Raw genomic sequence first — 20,696 nt, forward strand, 5'->3', positions numbered from 1 at the left:
TGTGACAGCTGTGCATGGCCATCCAGAATACAGCTTGTCTTTCATAGCACTTTCACCACTACTGAAACGCACCACCCACTTCACTGCACTCACATCCACTCTTTGGTCTCCAAAATGTTCAGCGAGCATCAATGGGTGCAATTTCTTTCCGTACACTTTTACTTCACTTACACTTCCATGTCAAACATAATTTTGTCAGACTGCCCATCTGCTGCCATCTGTCACACGGCAACAAAACATATACAGAAATACTGGCGGGAAGGTTCAACCTCTACTGCCATTCCACCAACATCCACCTCTGACATTGTGGGCCAACATAATAAAATAGGAAGCATTACTTTCACAGCAGCCCTCATATTATATACTTGTCAAGTACTTATCCCCATCAGACGCTATCTTACCTGAAACCTTTATGGACAACTGCAGTACACAAGTATTTTATGTACATAATTGTGTACATATGCAGTACTACACAGCTGTGTACTACAGAACAATGAAACATGAAATGCAGAAGTCATTTCTGTAATTTCATTTGGCTATTCTGAGGAGGGAAGATCATTAAAACAGAAAATATTCCTGAAAGCATCTTGAACTCATCAATTTGTCAGGTGTAAATGAGAAATCTATGTATACAATACAGAAGATAATAAAAATAAGTTAACCCAAACAGTTCGCACAGCTACATTCTTTGTGTAAAAGCAACTTTCAAAGTGTAATTATTGAACTGATCAATTAAAGAAATTAATAATTATCAGGATAAAAATGGCACACACAATTTGAGAAGAAAGACTGCGCACCTTGACATTGCAGACCACTTGCCCGCGTGCATTCTTGTGTTCACAATTAGCAATGACTTGCTCAATCTGAACACGGTCAAAAAAATCCAGTTGCAAAGGCTCTGGAATGTCTTGACTGAAGTCAATAGAATCCAAGATACTTAAGATTTTCCTGCGAACTGTAAATACAAAACAATTCAGGATGTACTCCAAAATACCACAGGGAGGAAAAAAAAAGGATCAAATAAAACGACTGATGAAAGAAGTCTTATTTACCCCTTAAATTCAAATCTTAATGTCTTAATATCGTTTCAAAAGAAAACGAAATCTTCCAAAAGTGCTATCAATCTGCATAAGGGGGTTAAGAACATTTTCTAGAGCCTTAAATTATTAACTATGCTGTTTTCTATTTTCTCTGTTACGTATACACTTGCAACTACATGACTCTAAATTTTGTCTCTTAAAAACTGGCTGTTTATTCCGCAGGCTTTTTCTGAGACTTAAAAAGACGATAAGGAATCTAAAGTTAATCATCTGGTATTTACATTCTCTGTCATGAATACACAAGCATGTTAAGTCTTAGCAACAGTCTCACTGTTGTTACTGTTATCATTAAATTTACAGGCTGCCACCTCCCAATTCTCCCTTCCATAGATTCTAAAACACACTGTTCTTCCTTCCTTTCCAGTGTATTATTTTCTACTCTCCAGCCACCTATGTCAAAGTTCTAAAATTCACTTATTTCACAATAAAAAGTATTCCATGTGCTGCTGCTGTTTTAAAAGTTTATTATCTTCTTTCTCACAGTGTCCTCCACTAGAGGCAGCCCTGGTTCAGGGATCAGAATGCTTCACTGGGAAATAACTAACAGTCAGATTGGTTACCTTTAGAGGCAGTGTCAAAATGGAGAAAACCACTAACTGATCGACTTTCGTCTTCCATCCCTCCTTCACCATCAGCTGAAGGTAATGAAACAATAAATTAAAAAATTAAGAGAAAAATGCCACCTATTTTATCAATCCTGAAAGGGAAGGCAGAGAGACCACACAAACTTTTCATGTTAAAGTTATTAATACAGATAAAATAGCCCTGATTGTTAATAAAAATGAAAACAATACATCTCACAGAAGTTAACAATTATCAAATACAGATTTGACATTGCTGGAAATGCCTAAAAGCATACCCCATCCCCCAGTACGTATAATGTTGTCAGATGAAGAGTAAAATGAATGAGTAGGGTATCTGAACCAGCAGCCATACGTCCACAAGGATCAAGAAAAGTAAGGGAAAAATGCCATGCTGCTGCACCCTCTTACAGAATCTTCCTGCTACTCCCATTAATTCTCTGTACCTAATGACTTTTACTTCCACCTATTTATATTGCTTTTGATTCCTACTAATCTGTTCTGAAACTATGAAGTCTTGCCTAATGTTACATACTATATGTAACATTACATTTTAAGGCATATTGGTTTGAAATATCTTTTTCGTGATGTTGTACTGTCAAAAGCCAAATTGACCCATAGCTACTATCTGAAGCAAAGACAAAGCAGCGATGAGCAAAAAGATGCCCTTCTTTCTTTCAATCTGGAGCATTACATCCAAGTTCATCCTCTTTCTTACTGTCTCTCCAGTGGCATTTCCATACCTAAGAACAGATTCATTTTCAAAAACCAGAAATGAATGTCACAAGCTTATAGAGAAAAGACTTAAAAATAAGCCATTTTCTCATGCTTTCATTTATTTGAGTTTATTTTTCCTCACAACAGATTCTTCTTACCCAAGTATGGTTTCACAGGCATGTCATCAAGCAGCAGATGCAGCAGTCTCTGTGTATGGGAGCGCTGGCGGTTAAGTGATGTCACTCGCATTTCTATAGCTGCAGTTTTCATTAACCATGACATCTGGTTCAGTGTTGAAATCTCATGTTCTGAGTGGGGATAAGGAAACAATTATAAAAGTGAATATAAATAATACTGCCCACTCCGAGGAAAGCATTTTTCATATGAGAAAGCTTTTAGGAGATGCTATTAGTAATTGCTCACCAACTGTTCACAAGACAAAATTAATGAGGGATCTGACAAAAGCTGTTTCGTGCAGATTGATATTTTGAAGGAATCATACACACACATGCATTTAGAATATAGATTATATATGCAAACAAACAAACAAAAAAGTACGTATCTTTCCTCTATGATTCCTACAGATGCAAGGAATGCATTGAATTTTAAGCAGGCACAATCTTATCCTAGTACAAAAGTTACCTCTTATAGAAAATGGCAAATACTGCAGCTGAGTGAATAAGAAATCCTGACTGGTCCTCAGGTATCGCATAGTTGGACCCGATGTGTCAGAGCATGCACATAACTGATAGATCACCTGACAAAAACAGTAAATATTCATTTATGGAATTTATTAAAGAAAAAAGAAACAAAACAGAAGAACTAAACAAATTGTCAAATCAAAAGCAGCATAACTCTGTTTTACTGCTCAAACAGTATATCCAGTATTTAAATATTATAATGTTGAAGGATTATCAGCATGTACACAATTATAAAAACTAGTCACCTACAGTGTGACACTGAATAATCCTCCCCATTTGTCCATTTCATTTAAATGTCAATTTTTTATTTAGGTTCATCAAGACAGGACGTCATCTTTTTTTCCCCTTCCACTTCAATTATTTATATTTAAAATAATTTCAAGGTTTCACAGACTAGCTGCATTATGAAGATGTGTTGTTTTACTATTTAAGGCCAAACACCAGCTAACCTTGCTTACATGTCAAATCCAACTGTCTTCCCTGCCTGCTCCCCCTGACAAGACAGAAAGACAGACAGACGTCTCTGCTGCAGAATAAGGAAAATAATTTCATTTACTTATTTGTGATTATCTATCATCTTAATTGTTGGCAAACTGCAGTTCCAAACATTAAAGCAAAAAAACGGTATGTGGTCACAAAAGACTCAGTCTTGACAAAAATATTTAGATCATTAGGTTTGTAAGTATATTCCAAGTTCTGATATGAGTATAGGCTCTTTATCATGTTGTTAGAAGATATAACATTTTCACATAGGAAAAGACAGAAGAGAAGCAGTTCAACATATAAAAAAAAATCTGACAGATGCTTGTAAAAAACAAAAAAATTATCCATTTCACCAGCCATGAAGCAGCTAATTTTATTTAGAACCGTTCACTACTTGTCAAAAGAAAATACGCTGAATACCTGATAACAGAGTTCTGCAAGATGAGGAGATTCCTGAACTGCTGTAGGCCCATTTCTTGTTTCAGTGCCTTTTTCCAGTATGTTCAAAATAGCATGAAGGCAAGTCCGTGGACAACCCAAAACACCTTAAAAACACAAAAAATTCCTAGCATTCTTGATCTTACTTGCCTCCATGACAAATGCAGACTAGTACACAGAATTACAGAAACTGAATTCTTCAGATACCTTGTGCTGTACTATACTGCTTCAAAGAGCAGCAGAAAAATATCAAAAAAAAATCTGAATTAAAATAAAAGCAGGAAGTCTTTCAGTGAAAGTTAAATGAAAACATCGTTAGTTACTCTGCGGGCTTCTGAGACTGGTGAAAGAAGACAAATTATGCAATCAAAACTTATTTAAGAAATTTCTCTTCAGCTCCAATTATCTGCCACCTGCCAACCAATGCCCTGCCGACAAACAAAGCTGCCCATCAGCCAACATCCAGCAATCCCCAAGCAGTGACTACCCATCCACCCCAGCCAACTACCCACAACTTTACAGCCTTCTGCATGGCATCAGGTGTTGTGGAACAACCCCGTACCTCATTCATGCACTGTCCTGGCTCTGCCCTATCCTCTGCACCATAAAGGCACACTATTTTTCACACCTCTTCAAGAAATATTTGAAATACCCCTCCTGTCGCTTTGAAAGTTTGTATATATGCATAAATGAATTCACAAAAGAATGAAAAACGTACATATTCTATCAAGTTTTCTTCTGCACTGTTAAACAGCAAGACTGTTTTTCCTACTCAATAATTAATCTTAGAGGAGGGGCAGGGTAGTATTCAAGCTGTGTAACAATTCTAAGTGTTGTCTTATGTAGGGACTTTCTGGGTCCCATAATGAATTTCTTCGCACTGCTGACACAACCACAATGCATGGAAACAGTAAATAAATTAATGCTTCACTTCTAAATTAACATTTTTTCTCAAAGCTCTAATTTTGAATCTGTTCCAAAGCAAATTTATACAAAGGATCAAATTCTGCAGTTTAAATGCTGCATCTGAGTATCAATTTATCTTTTAATTCAGCTTTTGAGGGGTAGAGTAAGGCCTGTTCTCTTAGTCTTGACATTTAGAGGAATTGCTTTTCCCCATAAATTTTCGAATAGGTACTCTTGGTGGTACCAAACCTGAAAAAATGCTCTAACTTCTATTCATACCTGGGTCTTGCAGATTTGTGGTGCTGACAGGTTTCTTTAGTTCATAACCCAAGAGATACAGAGCAAGGCTGGGAGGACTACACTCAAGAGATGTGATGAGGAGATTCAGAATATGGATCCTTGTTTCATGATGGATTCGCGCCCGCTTCTTTTCAGGCTCCAGTTCTTGATTAAAAAAGATCAAGTGAGCAATGAAGTAAATAAATGCATTTAATGGAACAATTTTCAGAGCCTTCAGATTAAATGCAATAAAGTTAAGGCATTCAGCTTATATTACTGCAGAGAAATACAAGACCAAATTTTCAAATTACTATTAATAAAACTCTAAATAATACATCCGGAGCCATGTTAAATGATCCTCTTCTGAAAACATACTCAATTTCTATTAGGTTCAGCTTAAAATGGACACAGGTTAACCAGACATTGGTGTTTTTCATTCTGTTAAGGGTCTGTCTCTACAGAATGTAAGAAAAGTTTTTTTCCTGACTTAGAAGCCTCTTCCTTCATTAATCTCATACTGTGCAAAGACAAATGTAAATCATTTTTAAGAAGCCTTTTTTACATACCTTCATCTGGATTAATTAATTCTTCTGCATCTTCATTGTCCAAACATTCCACAAACCCGGCCATCAGCTTCTGACTAGTACTCTGCATTCAGCAACAGAAAGATGGAAATGAAGGGGATTTTAAGAGTATTAAAAACAATAACAATTCTCTCAAGAGAAGCTGTTGACAAAAATTAACCTAGTAACCTGGTTACTAAGCATGAAGAGTACATGCTAAGCTTAGCAAGTAGCCACTGAGCACTGAGAAAAACAAATCTGTCGTTACATATGCTAAATTATCCTCAGAAACTGAAGACTACAAAGTCAAGAAAAGGTCTCAGTATCTCTAAGAATACTGTCTTTTTTCTTTTTGCAAAACACGTGTGATATTGCTTTTTTTTCAAATAGTGAAGTAGTTTTTCAAGTAATGAAGTAGTTACAGTGCCACAGTAAAAGATTTTTTGGAGACAGAGGCAGAGATAAGACAAAACAGTGGAGTCCACAATACAGGAGAAACATGGAGCTGTTAGAGCACATCCACAAGAGGGCCACAGAAATTATCCAAAGGATGGAACAGCTCCTCTGTGAGGACAGGCTGAGAGAGCTGGGGGTGTGCACCCTGGACAAAAGAAGGCTCAAGTGAGACATGAGAGTGGCCTTTAAGCATCTAAAGAGGGGCTATAAGAAAGAAGAGGCAGACTCTTTAGCAGTTTCTGTTGTGATAGGACAAGGGGAAAAGGTTTCAAATTAAAAGTGGGTAGATTTAGACTGGATATAATGAAAAAGTTTTTTTACAATTAGGATGGCGAGGCACTGGCATAGGCTGCCCAGAGACGTGGTGGATGCCCCATCCTTGGAGATGTCCAAGATCAGGCTGGACCAGTCTGAGCAACCTGATCTAGCTGCAGGTGATCTTGTTCACTGCAGGAGAATTTGACTAGATGATCATTAAGGGTCCCTTCCAACTCAAATTATTCTATGATTGTTTCAATGTATTTGAACTAGAAATAAAGCTCTGAAAGTAACATTATAGAGCATTAGGATTTCTCCACTAGTTGGTCATTCCAGATCCAAACAAAACTTACGCTTACCTGATCATGTGTGAAATCACCAACTAGTTTTATCTGGATGTTGGAATTACAAGAAATGCAGCACAAAATCTTCGCACTTTCAAAAGCCAGTTCAGGATTGCTGTTTCCATGATAAAGATACCTTCAAAAATACAAGATTACTGTAATGACTGAAGCACTTAACACTACTGCATCAAAAGTATATGCTGACATGCAAACTTAATAATGGCTACCAAAAGTTTCATCATTCTTTTTATCCAATATCTGCATCTGGTCAAAGACTCACATGAAACATGTGGGGAAAGTACCTTCAGCTCACACAGGAATGAGCATTACTGAACACCAAGACTATCTAAATTCAACTGCTACCTATTCCTAAAATAGGCAAGATTTAAAAAAAATAAAAGGATCTTTAAAGACACACTTTTTTTTCGATACTCATCAACTACTGTTATGTGAAAACAAAAGTAATACGGCAAAAGAAAGACAAAAAAAGAATCTGATTTCTCAGAATCTCACTGCTTTTTTATGCAGTCTGTTCTACTATTCAGTGTTGGTTTGTGTGTAAATTCATGGCAGAAATCACTGTTTCACATTAAATACAGTAATTAATGGACAATACTATAAAACACATAAATGGTCAACAGCAAAAAGAAGCTTTTGGTTGTCTCCCACTCTATGACATCCATACGAAGTATGTGTCAAACAGAAAATTATATGCCAGGGAACCACTGCATATAAGGCAAACTGAAAGAAATTATGAGGAAAAAGAATAAAAAGAAAAAATACAAAGGCAGATTCCAATCTTGAGAAGCACCGCTAGCTGGCAAAATGAAAGGATAGGGATCCAATGACTTCCATGCCTACAAAACTCCTCCCTTCTCAGTACTTTGAACGTACCTAGCGATATTCACCACATGATCAGCCTTTTTGGTGCGGGGATTGATTCCTTGAAGCAGCTGCTCCAGTGGTGTGACAATTAAGGAAAGGTGGCTTTCCCGTAACAGATCCATAAAAAGATTCTCTTTCTGTAGGGTTAAGTTTAGAAGTGCAAGGCAATACTCTACTGCTTTCTCTAAATGCTTCTTCCCTGCAGTGCACAAACAAACAAGAACAATAAGAAAAAGAAAGGAGCAGTTACAGAGGCCACATTCATAAATGTAATTCACCAAGTATTGCACCAAGAAAGAATTCCATCAGTTATTTACTACTAGGAAACTTTCCCACAAAACACAATTTCTATACGGAAGAGAAACAAAGTCAAGTTGAAGTTATACAACATCAGCTTTAGAACATTTAGTATGTACTTCAATTTTACATGGAAAATAAATTTTAGGCACGTACCAGGAAATGGGGCATAAGTATCCAGCTGCTTAACCCCTTCCTCCAGCAAACTCAGAGACAGTTCCAGCATTGGGGACTCATTCAATAGATGATACATCAAATTGAATCCAGGTGGTTTGTATGCTATTATTTCATCTCCTAAAGGCAAAAGAAAAAACAAAAAAACACAAAATAGAAAAAATTCTATTACTCAAGCTAGCCTGAGCTAGAAAACACAGTTTGTTGGAAGCAGCAAAAGTCTTCAGAGCTTTTCTTTACAGACAAGCCATCTAGGTAGCTTAGAAAGTTTGTAAAGAGCAGTAATGCCAATTACCATTACTCTTCAGTATCTAATGGCTTGATTTCAACTCTAACCAGTTAGACTCTCCCTGAGTTGATCTTCCTTGAATCCCGTCAGATAAACGACGGGATTTTATACTTCATTAGAGCTATGTTAAATGGTTTTGTGAGACTGAAAAGTAACTGAGAAAAAACTTTACATCTCCCAAAACCTGCATGAAGACCCAACGTGAGGAAAAAAACATTTCAGAAACCAATGTTGAAAAGGTCCACTGAACCACTGTTTCTTACAGTCTAAGATCCCTGCTTATCTGCTGCAACAACATATGTAAAAATAAGAAAACAGCTGGTCTGAAGCATCAAGTTCCTCAATAAAATAAAAACAAAATTTAAATTAACCTTTAGGTTAAAAATAAACATTTAAATTAACCCTAAGTACAGTTGTGATTTAAATAAAGTCCAAAAGAAACAAATCCAGGGGAACAAGCCCCCCAAGAAGTTTTGGATTTTATTTTTCACAAGTATCAAATGTGGGTTTTAACCAAATCAGCAATGCAAGAGAAATGTAAGTCACCTTCCTGGCAGAGCTAGAGATGCTGGAAATAATTTACATGAAGCTCTACTGAATCAGGAGTATAATTCCCCATAGTATGTGGACATTTTTTAATGTCTTCCATTAATAATCTAATTAATATCTTATTGCCCTGACTTATCTTTTTGCCTGCTTACTTGCTGTATTAACAAGATCACAAGATAAAGGCAAGAGAGCAAACAAAGTTTACAGTTCTGTTTGTCAGAGAACAAATATAAGTGAACGAACAAATTAACCTTGTAACTCCACATATTGGTCCACGAAGTCTTCAAGTTGAGGTTCGTAGTCCCGCAACAATTTGTAAAATACCTCTAGTACCACCTCAGCCACTTCCCACTATAGATAATCACAAAATAAAGAAAAATCATACACAGAATATGACTAATGCTGCAGCAACAAATCCAGAATGCAAATAATACAACAGAACACAGTGACATAGTTGATCAGACACACAGCATGACTGTCTCATTCTAAAGCACTATCCCACAACACTTAATCCATCACAACAAATAATTTAAACTGCCAAGCTTCCTTTTTTGAAGTAAAATGGAACACTAAAACAGATTTATTGTCTATTTGTCCTCTCTCCTATATTACATATACTAATGTATTAAAAACTACAAGTAATAAACAGACTGTAGGTATACAGTCTTTTTCTAGAGTTCTCTTTTTCTAGATCTTCAACACTTTTGTAGTTTATACACGCTCCTTAGAAGTAGTTCTAATAACATGAGTTGAAAAGTGATGTGTTTACAGAATTAACTGCCCCAAGTTACTTCTGCTGGGTCAAACTTGCATATAACACAGCTTTTCAAACAGACCTAAGCTTCGTAATCAATTTCAAATCATTTTAAATTAGATATATACCAGTATACCCTAAAAAAAAAAGGGGAAAAAAAAGGAATTTCAAGCAAACATTACTTTTTCAGCAGCTCTTCGGTAAGCTCTGGTGCGGAATCGAAGAAACACGGAGTCCCTCAAGAACTGGAGATAGGGATCAAAGCCTGGTGGGCGGAGACCTGCCCCCAAGTTTGAGGGGAATGAACTCTCTACAAGCGTGCTGATGAGTCGACAGAAGGCACGGGTTAAAGGATATTCCTCACATCTGGATTCAATCTCATTCAGTTCAACCTTCCCAAGAGGACAGCAAAACCAGAAAAGCAAAGATTTTGAGTGAGAAAGAATACATGGGAACAAATAAGATAAAGACATCAACTATAAAACTATTTTCAGTGAATTGACTTCACTGCACTATTGTCCAGAGAACATCACAAACAAAGCAAAAGCAAATCATTTTAAATTAGATTTAAAAAATACTGTCGTTTAAATTAGCAACACACTCTTCATTCATTTCTGAGTTATTTGGAGATATGCTTCAGAATTGCACTTAGCTTTTAATTACCATTTTATTAAAATGGAACTGAATTGTATTAAGATATAATAAAAATAACTAAAATATAGAAAAAATCTTAAGATGAGTGCCAATAAGGAACTTGAAGGTTCATATGTTCTATTACTAGTACAATGCTGCACATAAACGTATAAAACTTCCAGAAATTGTAACCTCCTCCAAATTTACCCTGTACTCATATGCAGAAGATGAGACAGTCTGCCTAGGGACAAAGAAACTCTTACCTCAATACCAATTGCTTGTCTCTGGCCTGGAGTTCTCACTGTTTGTAATATCTTCAAAACAGAGAGAGAAAAGAAAACAGATAAACAATATGCTTCACATCATCAAAGCATTTCTCCATCATTCTTAACAGTAGTAAAAGGTACTCATCACCTTGTAGCTGTAAGCAGTTCTCTACATCCTTTTAAAAACTGAAAAGCTAAGTTTTGTCTGTCTGAAAGGCTGAATTAGGTATTATATACTTACACACTTCTAGTTCTGCATCCCCAAAGATCTCCATCATGCTTATTAAAAAAAAAAAAAAGTTGTTCTTTCACTAATTTATTAATTTTCTTCTAATAGTAGTCATAGAAAAGAGATTTTCCTTATTATCTCTTTCAGCAGTATATTTTAGGGAATGTAATAAATGAGGAAGCAGAGGTGGTGAGCATTTAAAATACTACTGCTATGAGATGTCATGATTGTCGGTGCCTGTCAATTAGCAATTAACAATAAGCCAGCAGTCACAGCTTGAATCACAGAATGGCCTGGGTTGAAAAGGACCACAATGATCATCCAGTTTCAACCCCCTGCTATGTGCAGGGTCGCCGACCAGCAGACCAGGCTGCCCAGAGCCACATCCAGCCTGGCCTTGAATGCCGCCAGGGATGGGGCATCCACAGCCTCCTTGGGCAACCTGTTCCACCCTCTGTGTGAAAAACTTCCTCCCAATATCTAACCTAAACCTCTCCTGTCTCAGTTTAAAACCATTCCCCTTGTCCTATCACTATGCACCCTTGTAAGCAGTCGTTAAATGCCTCAAGTTCTTTCAAACAAAACAGAAACGAGTCTGATCTATAATGCACACTATAATGCAATTCCATTCCTTATGATTTTTTGAGTTAACAAGACTGAAAATATTTTCATTTGAGATCAATCTTCGTTAGGAGTCACATTCACATTTTTTCTCTGAAATCAAGAGAAAAAGGAAAAACTATTTTTTTTAAATATCCATCTGACGTTTGCCATCCAATTGTGGAAGTTAGCAACCACACACTGTAAATTTCAATCAACTTTTCCTCTGAAATTCCTGAAAGCGGAATTTTCCTTCTTTCTGTGAACACCACTCACAGAATATTACACATACTCTTAAAAAAATAATTTAAAAAAAAAAAACACAAGGGAAAAAATACGTAGCCTGTAAAACATTAATTATGAATGACAAACAGGGAGGGAAAGAATATACTGAATATACTGGACTGTCTGTTACAAAGTTTACAAAGCCAGTGAGATCTAAGACATAAAACCACACCATCATTTTCAAACTTGTTTCAAAATATGAACTGCATTAACTAAGTGAAAAACCTGATAATCAAGAATGGAAAAGAGAAATTAGTGGAAAATGTAATATCATTGGTACAAATGCATCATTTGAACACACTGATAATTTTATCAGACTGGGATGCTATAGTCATAAGCACTGAAAATCCTAAATTACCTGTGTGTATTCCAGAGATTGCCAAAGTGAAGCAGCTATTTCAGGAGATTTCCCAAAAGCAGTAAGAGTTTCTAACAACTCAGCTTTCAAAACAGGAGGAATGCTGCACTGCAGAAGTCCCAGAATGACCACCACTGGTGTCCACTGAGGGTGCTCACAAAGAGCCAAGCGAGCATTCTCACTCTAGAGTTCAACATAAAAAAAAAAAAAATTGCATGCTATAATTTTGAAGATTATTCATGACTTATAATCTCTAACTCACACTTCAGTAACAGCAATGATAACTGCACAGGTACAGAAAATATCAAAAGAATGGCAGACTGTTCCAATGCAAACAACTTTAATTCAACAAAAGCCCAATGTAATGATTCAATTTGTTCCTAAAATTGTACTGAAATTGTTGCTATCCATAAAGAAAACTTACGTGCATTATAAGTTTGTTACAATTGCCTTTCTTTTCCTTTCATTTCACATATATGTGGAAGAACATACATGTAATTAATCCTAAACAAGTACCTAAATTCTGTTTGGACATCCGTTAGGAACTTACATGAAATAGTTTAAGTCTAAGAGAAGGATCATCACTGTTGTAAGCTCATTTGAGACACTCTGATCCACTCTGAAGCGCTGGGCAAGATCAAGCCTCTAGTCTCATCAAATGATAACTGCTCACATCCTTAGACGTTTTCCTAGGTTATGGTTTGCTAGTGCTAAGATAATATTTTTTTTCCCATTCATTCAATGCTGACATGACAGTTAATGTAGGTTTCAATGAACTAATTTGGCTTTCAGGAGGAACATCTCAACATCAGCACCAAAAAAGATAATTTTTCAAAAGCCCAATTAGTTTCACTGATCTGTCCTGTGTTTGTGCCATTAAAATCGTGGGCATCCTGCTAAATCACAGAATTTTTAGACTGATATTCTTCAAACTTCTAAACTGCAGACTCTGGTGGGTATTAAAGAACTGAATTCCACAGTATCATGAGTTATAAAGATAATTCACAATATAAAGCCTGTTTTGCAGTTTTGTTTTCTTAGATTTCCACTTCTGGCCACTCCATGGCACATTTTGCATTATTGGTTTGGGGATATTTGAAATTTAACTCTGCAGGCAAGTTTCAGAGCAGACTGGTTTCCTTGCCAAGTTTCTACCAATTCTATGTAGTCTTCTATTATTTTTGCTTTCTATGTAGTCTTCTATTATTTTTGCTTTCTAAAAATCCTTATCAAAGAACCTTCCTACTCTCTAAGCATTTCTTCTGAATACATCTCGCTTCTGAAGGACATCTTCATGACAGTGAAGTGTCAGGGAAGAGAGAAAATCAGTAACACTGGCAATGTGTTTGGTCATAGAAGTTATGTTTCATATTTGTCATACTTTTGAAGTTCCCTAATCAAATGAAAAGAGCTGCTAGGTACATTTGCCCTGAATATCTTTTTGATCAAGTGAACATCACAGCTGAAGGATGACCTTCATGAAAAAACAATACATTAAAGAATAACAAATAAAATGTCACTTACCCAATTTACTATAACAGTGGTCAGCTGTAAAAAGGCAATTAGCCCATCCTGCTCTTTCTGTGTGATTCCTCGGAGAGGCAGGTGACGATACTGAACGCTGTCTGCACTTGGCAAGTCTTTCCTTAAGTGTTCATGATAAAGCATCAAAGAGTGGAAAAAATGCTCCCAGGAGACAGGGCTGCCACCTGCTCCTTGGATGTTTTCCGCTAGAAAAATGACAAAAAGGTGTCAAGATTTCTTTTTTTTTTTAACTCATTCACAGTCCAACCAGGAAGGTAGTTAAATTTAAAAGGAAAACTTTCTTATCTTGACTCAACAATAAAGTTCAAAGGAAAACTATTGTTTCTGGAATGGTTCTGTTGTTTTGCTGGAAGTCACTTTGCTTCTTTGACAAGAAAGACATGAAAGTGCTAATACAAAAAGCCAGTGGAAGCAAGTTTTCTATTTTATTGATCAGAATGTTTGTAGTACTACTTGGAAGTATTTTTCCAATTTGACCAATGCGAAATACAAAAAAATCTGTTCTGTTACAATTTCTTATACATGTAGTATTTCTCAAAATGCTTCTGTAAAACAAAACAAAACAAACCTTTGGGAAAGATAGCTACATTTAAAATATATCTAACTTATGTTGAAGATATTACCTATTTTATATTTCACCTTGAGCTACACTAATATTCTCCATCTTGTTGTAAGACATGCCTTTTTAAAATGCACTGCTTGGTTAAGCAATTTAGTTGCTAAGGTACTCAGACACTTAATTATTTAATCAGTTTTTTTTTTCCCCTGAATTACATTTTCAAGCAAAGCATTCCAATTTCATCTGTGTACTAATAATGCAAAGCATAAAGCCATAGTTCATTTCACATGAGTCTCATTTTTTATTACATTAGAAGGAAAAAGAGATAAGAAGGAGCTGAAGTGTCATTTTTCTTACCATGACTACTGCCATTGACTTTCAGCAAACTAAAGCAGTAATGAGCACACTGAGGCCCACTGGCCAGTCCCCGCAGCATTTTCAAGTATGGGATGTAAATTGTGGAGGGAAGAAGATCTCCCATTTGCCTAACAAACTTTGACAATACAACCTAGAACAAATAAATATCAGTGTTAAAAAAAAAACAAAACCAAAAAAAACCCTGAGTATTTTAGGAAAACAGTAAGCAGGCAGAGTGAGAAAACAGATTCTAAAGTAATCATAGGGGATGGGGGATTACACCAAAATGTATGAAGAGGTCATCAGACAGAAAACACAAGACAGAAAACTGCAATAGAACTAAAGTTTTAAAGAGGTTAATTAGATTCTCTCTTACTAAATGTTTTGACAACCATGAGTGACTTGCAGTAGCTCATTTTAGAGTAAGCAACAATAACCATATCCTGCAGAACAAGACATATGCAGATAAGCCGGGGAGAAAAGATGATAATGCCTTCTTAGTAGCTAGCAGTAATTGGGTAATAAGGATAACAAACTTTTTTTTTTTTTTTTTTTTTAACTCACACTATTGTATTGCTTCAGCTTGCAACTATTATTACTTTAATTTGAAGTTAACTGTAAATACTAAAGAAAATAATGTTTTTCCACTTAAAAAATGTAAAACTGATAAATGCAGATAACCTGGCGCTGAGGAGGTCGCTGATGAGCTACTCCAAGATATGAGCCCATGATGGTAGATGTCTGCAAAGGCTCCGATGGACACCAGTATTCAAGGGCAAGTTCCAAATTAAAGGGGTCTTTCCTATACAATTCAGCAATCTGTCAGAGAAAGGAGGATGACAAAAAGCATTAACTGTATAAAGATGAGAAGATTATTTCTATGAGTACTGCTTCTACGTAAGCTAAACACATCTGCAACACAAAGCATTCCACACCCGATGTTTCATTTCTTAAAAATCTCTGAAGAATGACAGCTGTTAAACAATAGTATAAGAACAGATGACAGCCAGAGAAATTAAAAAGCATACATGTTAAGCTTTCATAGCTTTGATACTTTCTATCTAATTCCTACAGATGAAAGTACTGCTAACAAAAGAGTGGCATTTCACCTTAAGCAACCATTTGCGTATCTTGCTGTATTGATTTATCAACATACTAGTTGGTATCAGGATCACAAATTTTAACTATTAAAGGAACATACAATTTCTCAGATAATTTTCACTTCTAGCTCTTCATATAGCTTTACTCCACACCTCAGAGCTACTCAAGAAAATATTTCACTAAAACCATTTCTTTCAATGCCCAACAGCCTAAAGGGCTCCCTTACAAAAGACAAGCAGTCCCTATGTTAAAGACTGCTATATTTAAAACTGCACACTTGTACATCTGCATGCTACTTAGTGGGAAATACATACATGTTTTTAAATTATAAATGAACAGAAAATAGAAAACACAGTCACTAAGTTTAAAATTTCTTTCTGATCTTTTTAAGTGTCATGAGGCAACTTTAATAACTAATGTTTAACTAAACATACAGACTGTTTTCTTTCTTCTATTAAAAAAATAGGAGAGAAATAAAAAGACCTTTTTTCCAAAATAGGTCATAACAAGGGAAATGATGGAATTTGCAATTCTGCATTGGACTTACTGGGGTCACCTTGCCTAACCTACTCTACAGCAAATATAAAATAGTCTTTCAAAAGTCTCATTACAAATATTACAAATCACACATAGGAAAGAATTATTTAAATCATTATCAGATTAATTGGCAATAATGGGGAAAAAGAACCAGTTTTCTCCCTATTTACTACATAAAATTGTGAAGAATTACAGAAAGATCAAACATTGGGTGAACAGTAAGGCATCTATATACACAGGTGTTTAGAACTTAAATTCTTTTCTTTATTCTTAAAATAAGAATTTTAAGAATAAAGGTTGTTTCGAAGTGACATTAAAATAATGTGTTTATAATATATCACATTATAATTATCTATAATATAATATATATTATGTTTAAGAAAACAGTTATGTTAAGGAATCTTGCTATAATTTAAATTATAGATATGTAACATTTTCTACAATAACAATAGCTCAGTAATTTTTCCAGCAGGAGAAACAATGCAGTATTTACTCACTGAACAGGAAAGAACTGATGCTTCAACATCACAAGCCAAGGCAGTGCATTCTTTCCACAGAAACTTATAGCAAGTGTCAATGCTTATGTAAGAAAAAAAATTCAATCCAAAGAGAGCAAGACCCAGCACTGAAGTTTATCATTCAAATACAGGCTTTCTAATGAATAAGGAAAGTGCAACTTTTTTTCCTATGATAGTTTAAAAGAAAATAGGGCTTACTAGAAGCATTAAATGCTCCAGATCTCTCCGAAGAGAAATAGGGGGATCGTTTCCCATCTGAATACTCATGTGGATCATGCGAGCATCTTCATCAGCACGGTTTCTCAGCTGCTTCACCTATGCAATTTAAGAATTGGAGAAAAATACCATTCTGTATTTAGCTAAGAACGAGATACAATTGCAGAAATAAGCAAATTTTAAAATTTCATTTATTTATTTATTACACAGCCTACATTCAAAGATTTGTTCCGTCACTTCTTTACTGCCAAGGCCCTGACTTCACCAGATCCCCTGGTTTGGCTGTAAAAGGTAAATCCTTTTTTTTTTTTTTTTTAAATTTTGAGAGAAAGCTAAAGTAAGCTAGATTTCAAAGAATGTTTGGCTGTGATCCAAAAGGAGTGAAGGGTATTGGAAAATACCAGGAAATAATGTCTTCTATAGAAAGATCTCTGGACTGCACCTTTCTTAGCAGTTTAAGACTACTTCTAAATACAGCTAGTTTATCTTTCAAAAAAATTTGGATCTAGGAATATTATCTATAAGAACTAATAGCATTACTATAAAAAAAAAAATGAAGCAATGAGGGAAAAAAAAAAAGTCTTTTAGTCAGTCCTGCAAAATTCTGGGTGCCAAAAATACCAGTTACTTAAAAAAAAAAAAGAAAAAAGAAAAATTATAAGTGTAATGCAGTCAACCAAAAGATTTCGTCAACCATCACTGACAAGCAGCAAATGTACTAGAACTATACAGAAGATATAATAAAATGTCAAGTTACAGATTTAAATAAAACTAAACAAAGATTATAAATACCTTAATAGAAAAGGGATCCTGCAAAGCAAACATTTCTATTTTCCTAAAAATTGAGCCTCAGTAGAAATAACTTGTAAGCTAAGTACTGAATAATTGTAGCTGAACAAAAGAATCCTTTCTACACCTACATTCTAATTGCTTGCCAATGATTTTTTCCTCTAAAACAACTGGCACTGGCCTCTGTCAAGCAGGAATATGAGCCAGTGTTCAGACTTTTGACCATGGACTTCTTACAAAATCCTATTTCTAGTGAAGAATCTCTCTTCATAATTAGGCGTTAAGTGCAACAAACCACAGGTCTAAACCAAATAAAAACAAAAAACTGAAATATTCTTCCTAGAGCCTGCCATCCCATTGTGCAACAAAGAGAGACATAACAACAAACCAACGAACAGCCTTGGGGTTTTCATGCAGCTCTCTGGGATACTGGAAACAGGGTCAGATGCGCATCTATGAAGTCAGCAACTTGAGCCTAAGTCAGTCTCCAGCTCTTCCACCTTCATTCAAATAATGTGCCTATATCTCTTTCATGAAATTTGGTACAATAGTTCATCTCTGGTGAAGCAACACTATCCTCAGAACTACCTCATAAAAAAGAAAAGCCATCATAAAAAAGTTCCCAGATTCAAACGTGTTAGCACCTGATTGTTCAAGGAACTTTCATAAAATACACCCCACATACTGCTCATCTATTCAAAATATTCCTAAGAGCTACTGCTTCCATATTACAGGAGACAGCACTGTAGGCAGCCTTCAAAGTCCAAAGTCTGTTACAATGCAGTAAGTTTTGTATGCAGGCAACCACTGCAGCAGAAGTACAGTGCTAAAGTTATCTACAAAAATTTGCTTGAAATGAAATTATATTTATTCTATGGATATCCTGTGAGTTAAACAGACAGCTTCAGAAAACAACATATAAAACCAACAGATTATAAATTAGGATTGAAGATAAAAGCTATCTCCAGCATGATTATATGTGCACTCAGAGATTCTCAAGGCTCAAATAATGTTTTCCTGCCAATATTGTTCATTGTAAACTGGCAGAACGAGAACAAAATGTATTTTAAAATCCTCCTTCTTTTCCCTCATTGAAAAAAGTAATTATTTGCAACTCCAGTTACAGCTCAACACAATGAAGGTCACAAAATAAAGATTCTATCAATTAAATAAAAGCATTTTCATAAAATTTTAATTTTCCATGCCCAGATATGAGCTCTTACACAAATAAAATTGTTGTCATTGCTTTAAACTTTTTAAAACCCCTTTTGCAGCATTTCTTCTTCTAGCTCTTCTACCAACAACTGATGGTACTGAAAGAAAGAGCATTTAAACTTGCAAAAGTTTGTCAGTAAAAGAATGAAATAAACAATGAAGGACAAAAACAGCCAGTTCTTTGAGGTTATACTACTGCCTGTATCTGAAGAGAAAAAAAAGATAAAAAGTACACATATTGCCAACAACCTCAGAATTCATTTAGATTCTGAGCATTTAAAATGAAACCAAACCACAGCCACCACAATAGCTTGTTTTGCAAATCTCACCACACTGAAATAAAACATGGTTTTTAAAATGGTTCACTGTGGAAAACAAATTCCAAATGTTACGGATTCCATAAAAGAGTTTTGAACTGCAGCATTCGAAGGCTGATATCAGATTTCCTACATTTTTCGACCTAAGTTTTGAACTATAGAAGACATGTCCACATTCCTCAAGAACTGCTATTCACAGAAAAAAGCTTACTTTCATTGGCATGAGCGCAAGGAAGTCTGTGACAAGGTTATGAATCTTGCGAATGTAAAACTCCTCCTGGTAGAAATTTTCAGATCCCACCACAGATTCCGTGAGGAACAGAAAGACATTATCAGCAACTGCTAGCTCTGCCATGGCTTCATCTGCCTCAGTGAATTCTGCAAGAGCTGAGCAATTGAAAAAAAAAATCAATTATAATACACACACACAAAAAAATCACAACTATCTGTTAACAAACTAACATATTTCAGAATATCTGTCTGAAAAAGAAATCAGCACGCTTCTATCCACTAGGTCTTTTTTTTTCACTGTACAGGAAAACTCTAGACTAGAAAAGACAATTTAATGTAGGGTAGTAGTTTCAATTTTCTTCTGGAAGTAAGATAAAGAGCATAATGCGTTTACCTGACCAAAACTAAGGCTGTGAACTAAGAAGCACAAACCTATCTTAATTCAATAAAAATTACAATGTTTACAATTTCTTTAACAAATATTCTGTAGAAGACAAATTCTGACTTAGTAGGGAGCATGGACAGCTTGTGAAGTACAGGAAAAAAAAAGAGATCTGTCCTCTTAAGATACTGAGGTTTAATATCTCCAGAGGCAAAAAGTCATAAACATGAATCTATTTTTAATTTCAGTGTTCAAGTTATATTAAAGCAGATAAGATGCAATTTTTCACATTTTTCAATGTATTAAAATCCCTTTCTCTTCAATGAGATACTATACAATATTAATGTCTAATGACTAATGATTTCTAAATCAGTGTACATATCAGAGCAATTTAATTCTCAACAACCAAATGCACGTACTGAGAAAGCTTTGAAGGAGTGTCAACAGTAGCTTTATCACAAAAGTAAATACCAATGCTTCAAAAAGTCAACATACTTTGACTTGCAAGTTCAGAATAATGAAGTGCAGTGGCTGCACTTTGGGGTAATTTACCTGTCACATCAGATAACTGGGATATTCCTCGTAAAGCCAGTGCCCAGGCTAATCTAACAGTTGCTTGTAAACCTGGTAGTTTCCAAGGCTGAGACTCCTGAAGACGAGTGTGTATTGTTGCTATGTACTGTCTTTCTGCTAATAGAGGGAGCCGGTGCATCAGATCTTGAAGAAAAACAAAGCCACAATTGCAACACCATCACCTCATGAACATGGAGACAAACATGCAAAA

At 35.5% G+C, this 20,696-nt stretch overlaps 1 protein-coding gene across 1 annotated transcript in view; it reads right to left on the reverse strand.

Annotated features, from left to right (window-relative positions):
* NUP205 (nucleoporin 205) overlaps positions 1–20,696 on the reverse strand; it is a 45,477-nt gene that overhangs the window by 16,562 nt on the left and 8,219 nt on the right. Inside the window, exons 7-26 of the mRNA XM_031600388.2 lie at positions 20,465–20,629; positions 19,511–19,686; positions 16,961–17,077; positions 15,288–15,425; positions 14,607–14,757; positions 13,670–13,875; positions 12,146–12,328; positions 10,671–10,721; positions 9,957–10,166; positions 9,272–9,371; positions 8,165–8,302; positions 7,721–7,910; positions 6,842–6,962; positions 5,772–5,853; positions 5,206–5,370; positions 4,003–4,127; positions 3,041–3,155; positions 2,557–2,706; positions 1,661–1,735; positions 798–955 (exon numbers count right to left, since the gene is read on the reverse strand). Of these exons, the coding sequence (XP_031456248.1) occupies positions 798–955; positions 1,661–1,735; positions 2,557–2,706; positions 3,041–3,155; positions 4,003–4,127; positions 5,206–5,370; positions 5,772–5,853; positions 6,842–6,962; positions 7,721–7,910; positions 8,165–8,302; positions 9,272–9,371; positions 9,957–10,166; positions 10,671–10,721; positions 12,146–12,328; positions 13,670–13,875; positions 14,607–14,757; positions 15,288–15,425; positions 16,961–17,077; positions 19,511–19,686; positions 20,465–20,629 (2,816 nt within the window). The remainder of the gene's footprint in view (positions 1–797; positions 956–1,660; positions 1,736–2,556; positions 2,707–3,040; positions 3,156–4,002; positions 4,128–5,205; positions 5,371–5,771; positions 5,854–6,841; positions 6,963–7,720; positions 7,911–8,164; positions 8,303–9,271; positions 9,372–9,956; positions 10,167–10,670; positions 10,722–12,145; positions 12,329–13,669; positions 13,876–14,606; positions 14,758–15,287; positions 15,426–16,960; positions 17,078–19,510; positions 19,687–20,464; positions 20,630–20,696) is intronic.

This window comes from Phasianus colchicus, chromosome 1, assembly GCF_987193195.1.
Source record: "Phasianus colchicus chromosome 1, bPhaCol1.hap1.1, whole genome shotgun sequence".
Classification (NCBI taxonomy): domain Eukaryota; kingdom Metazoa; phylum Chordata; class Aves; order Galliformes; family Phasianidae; genus Phasianus; species Phasianus colchicus.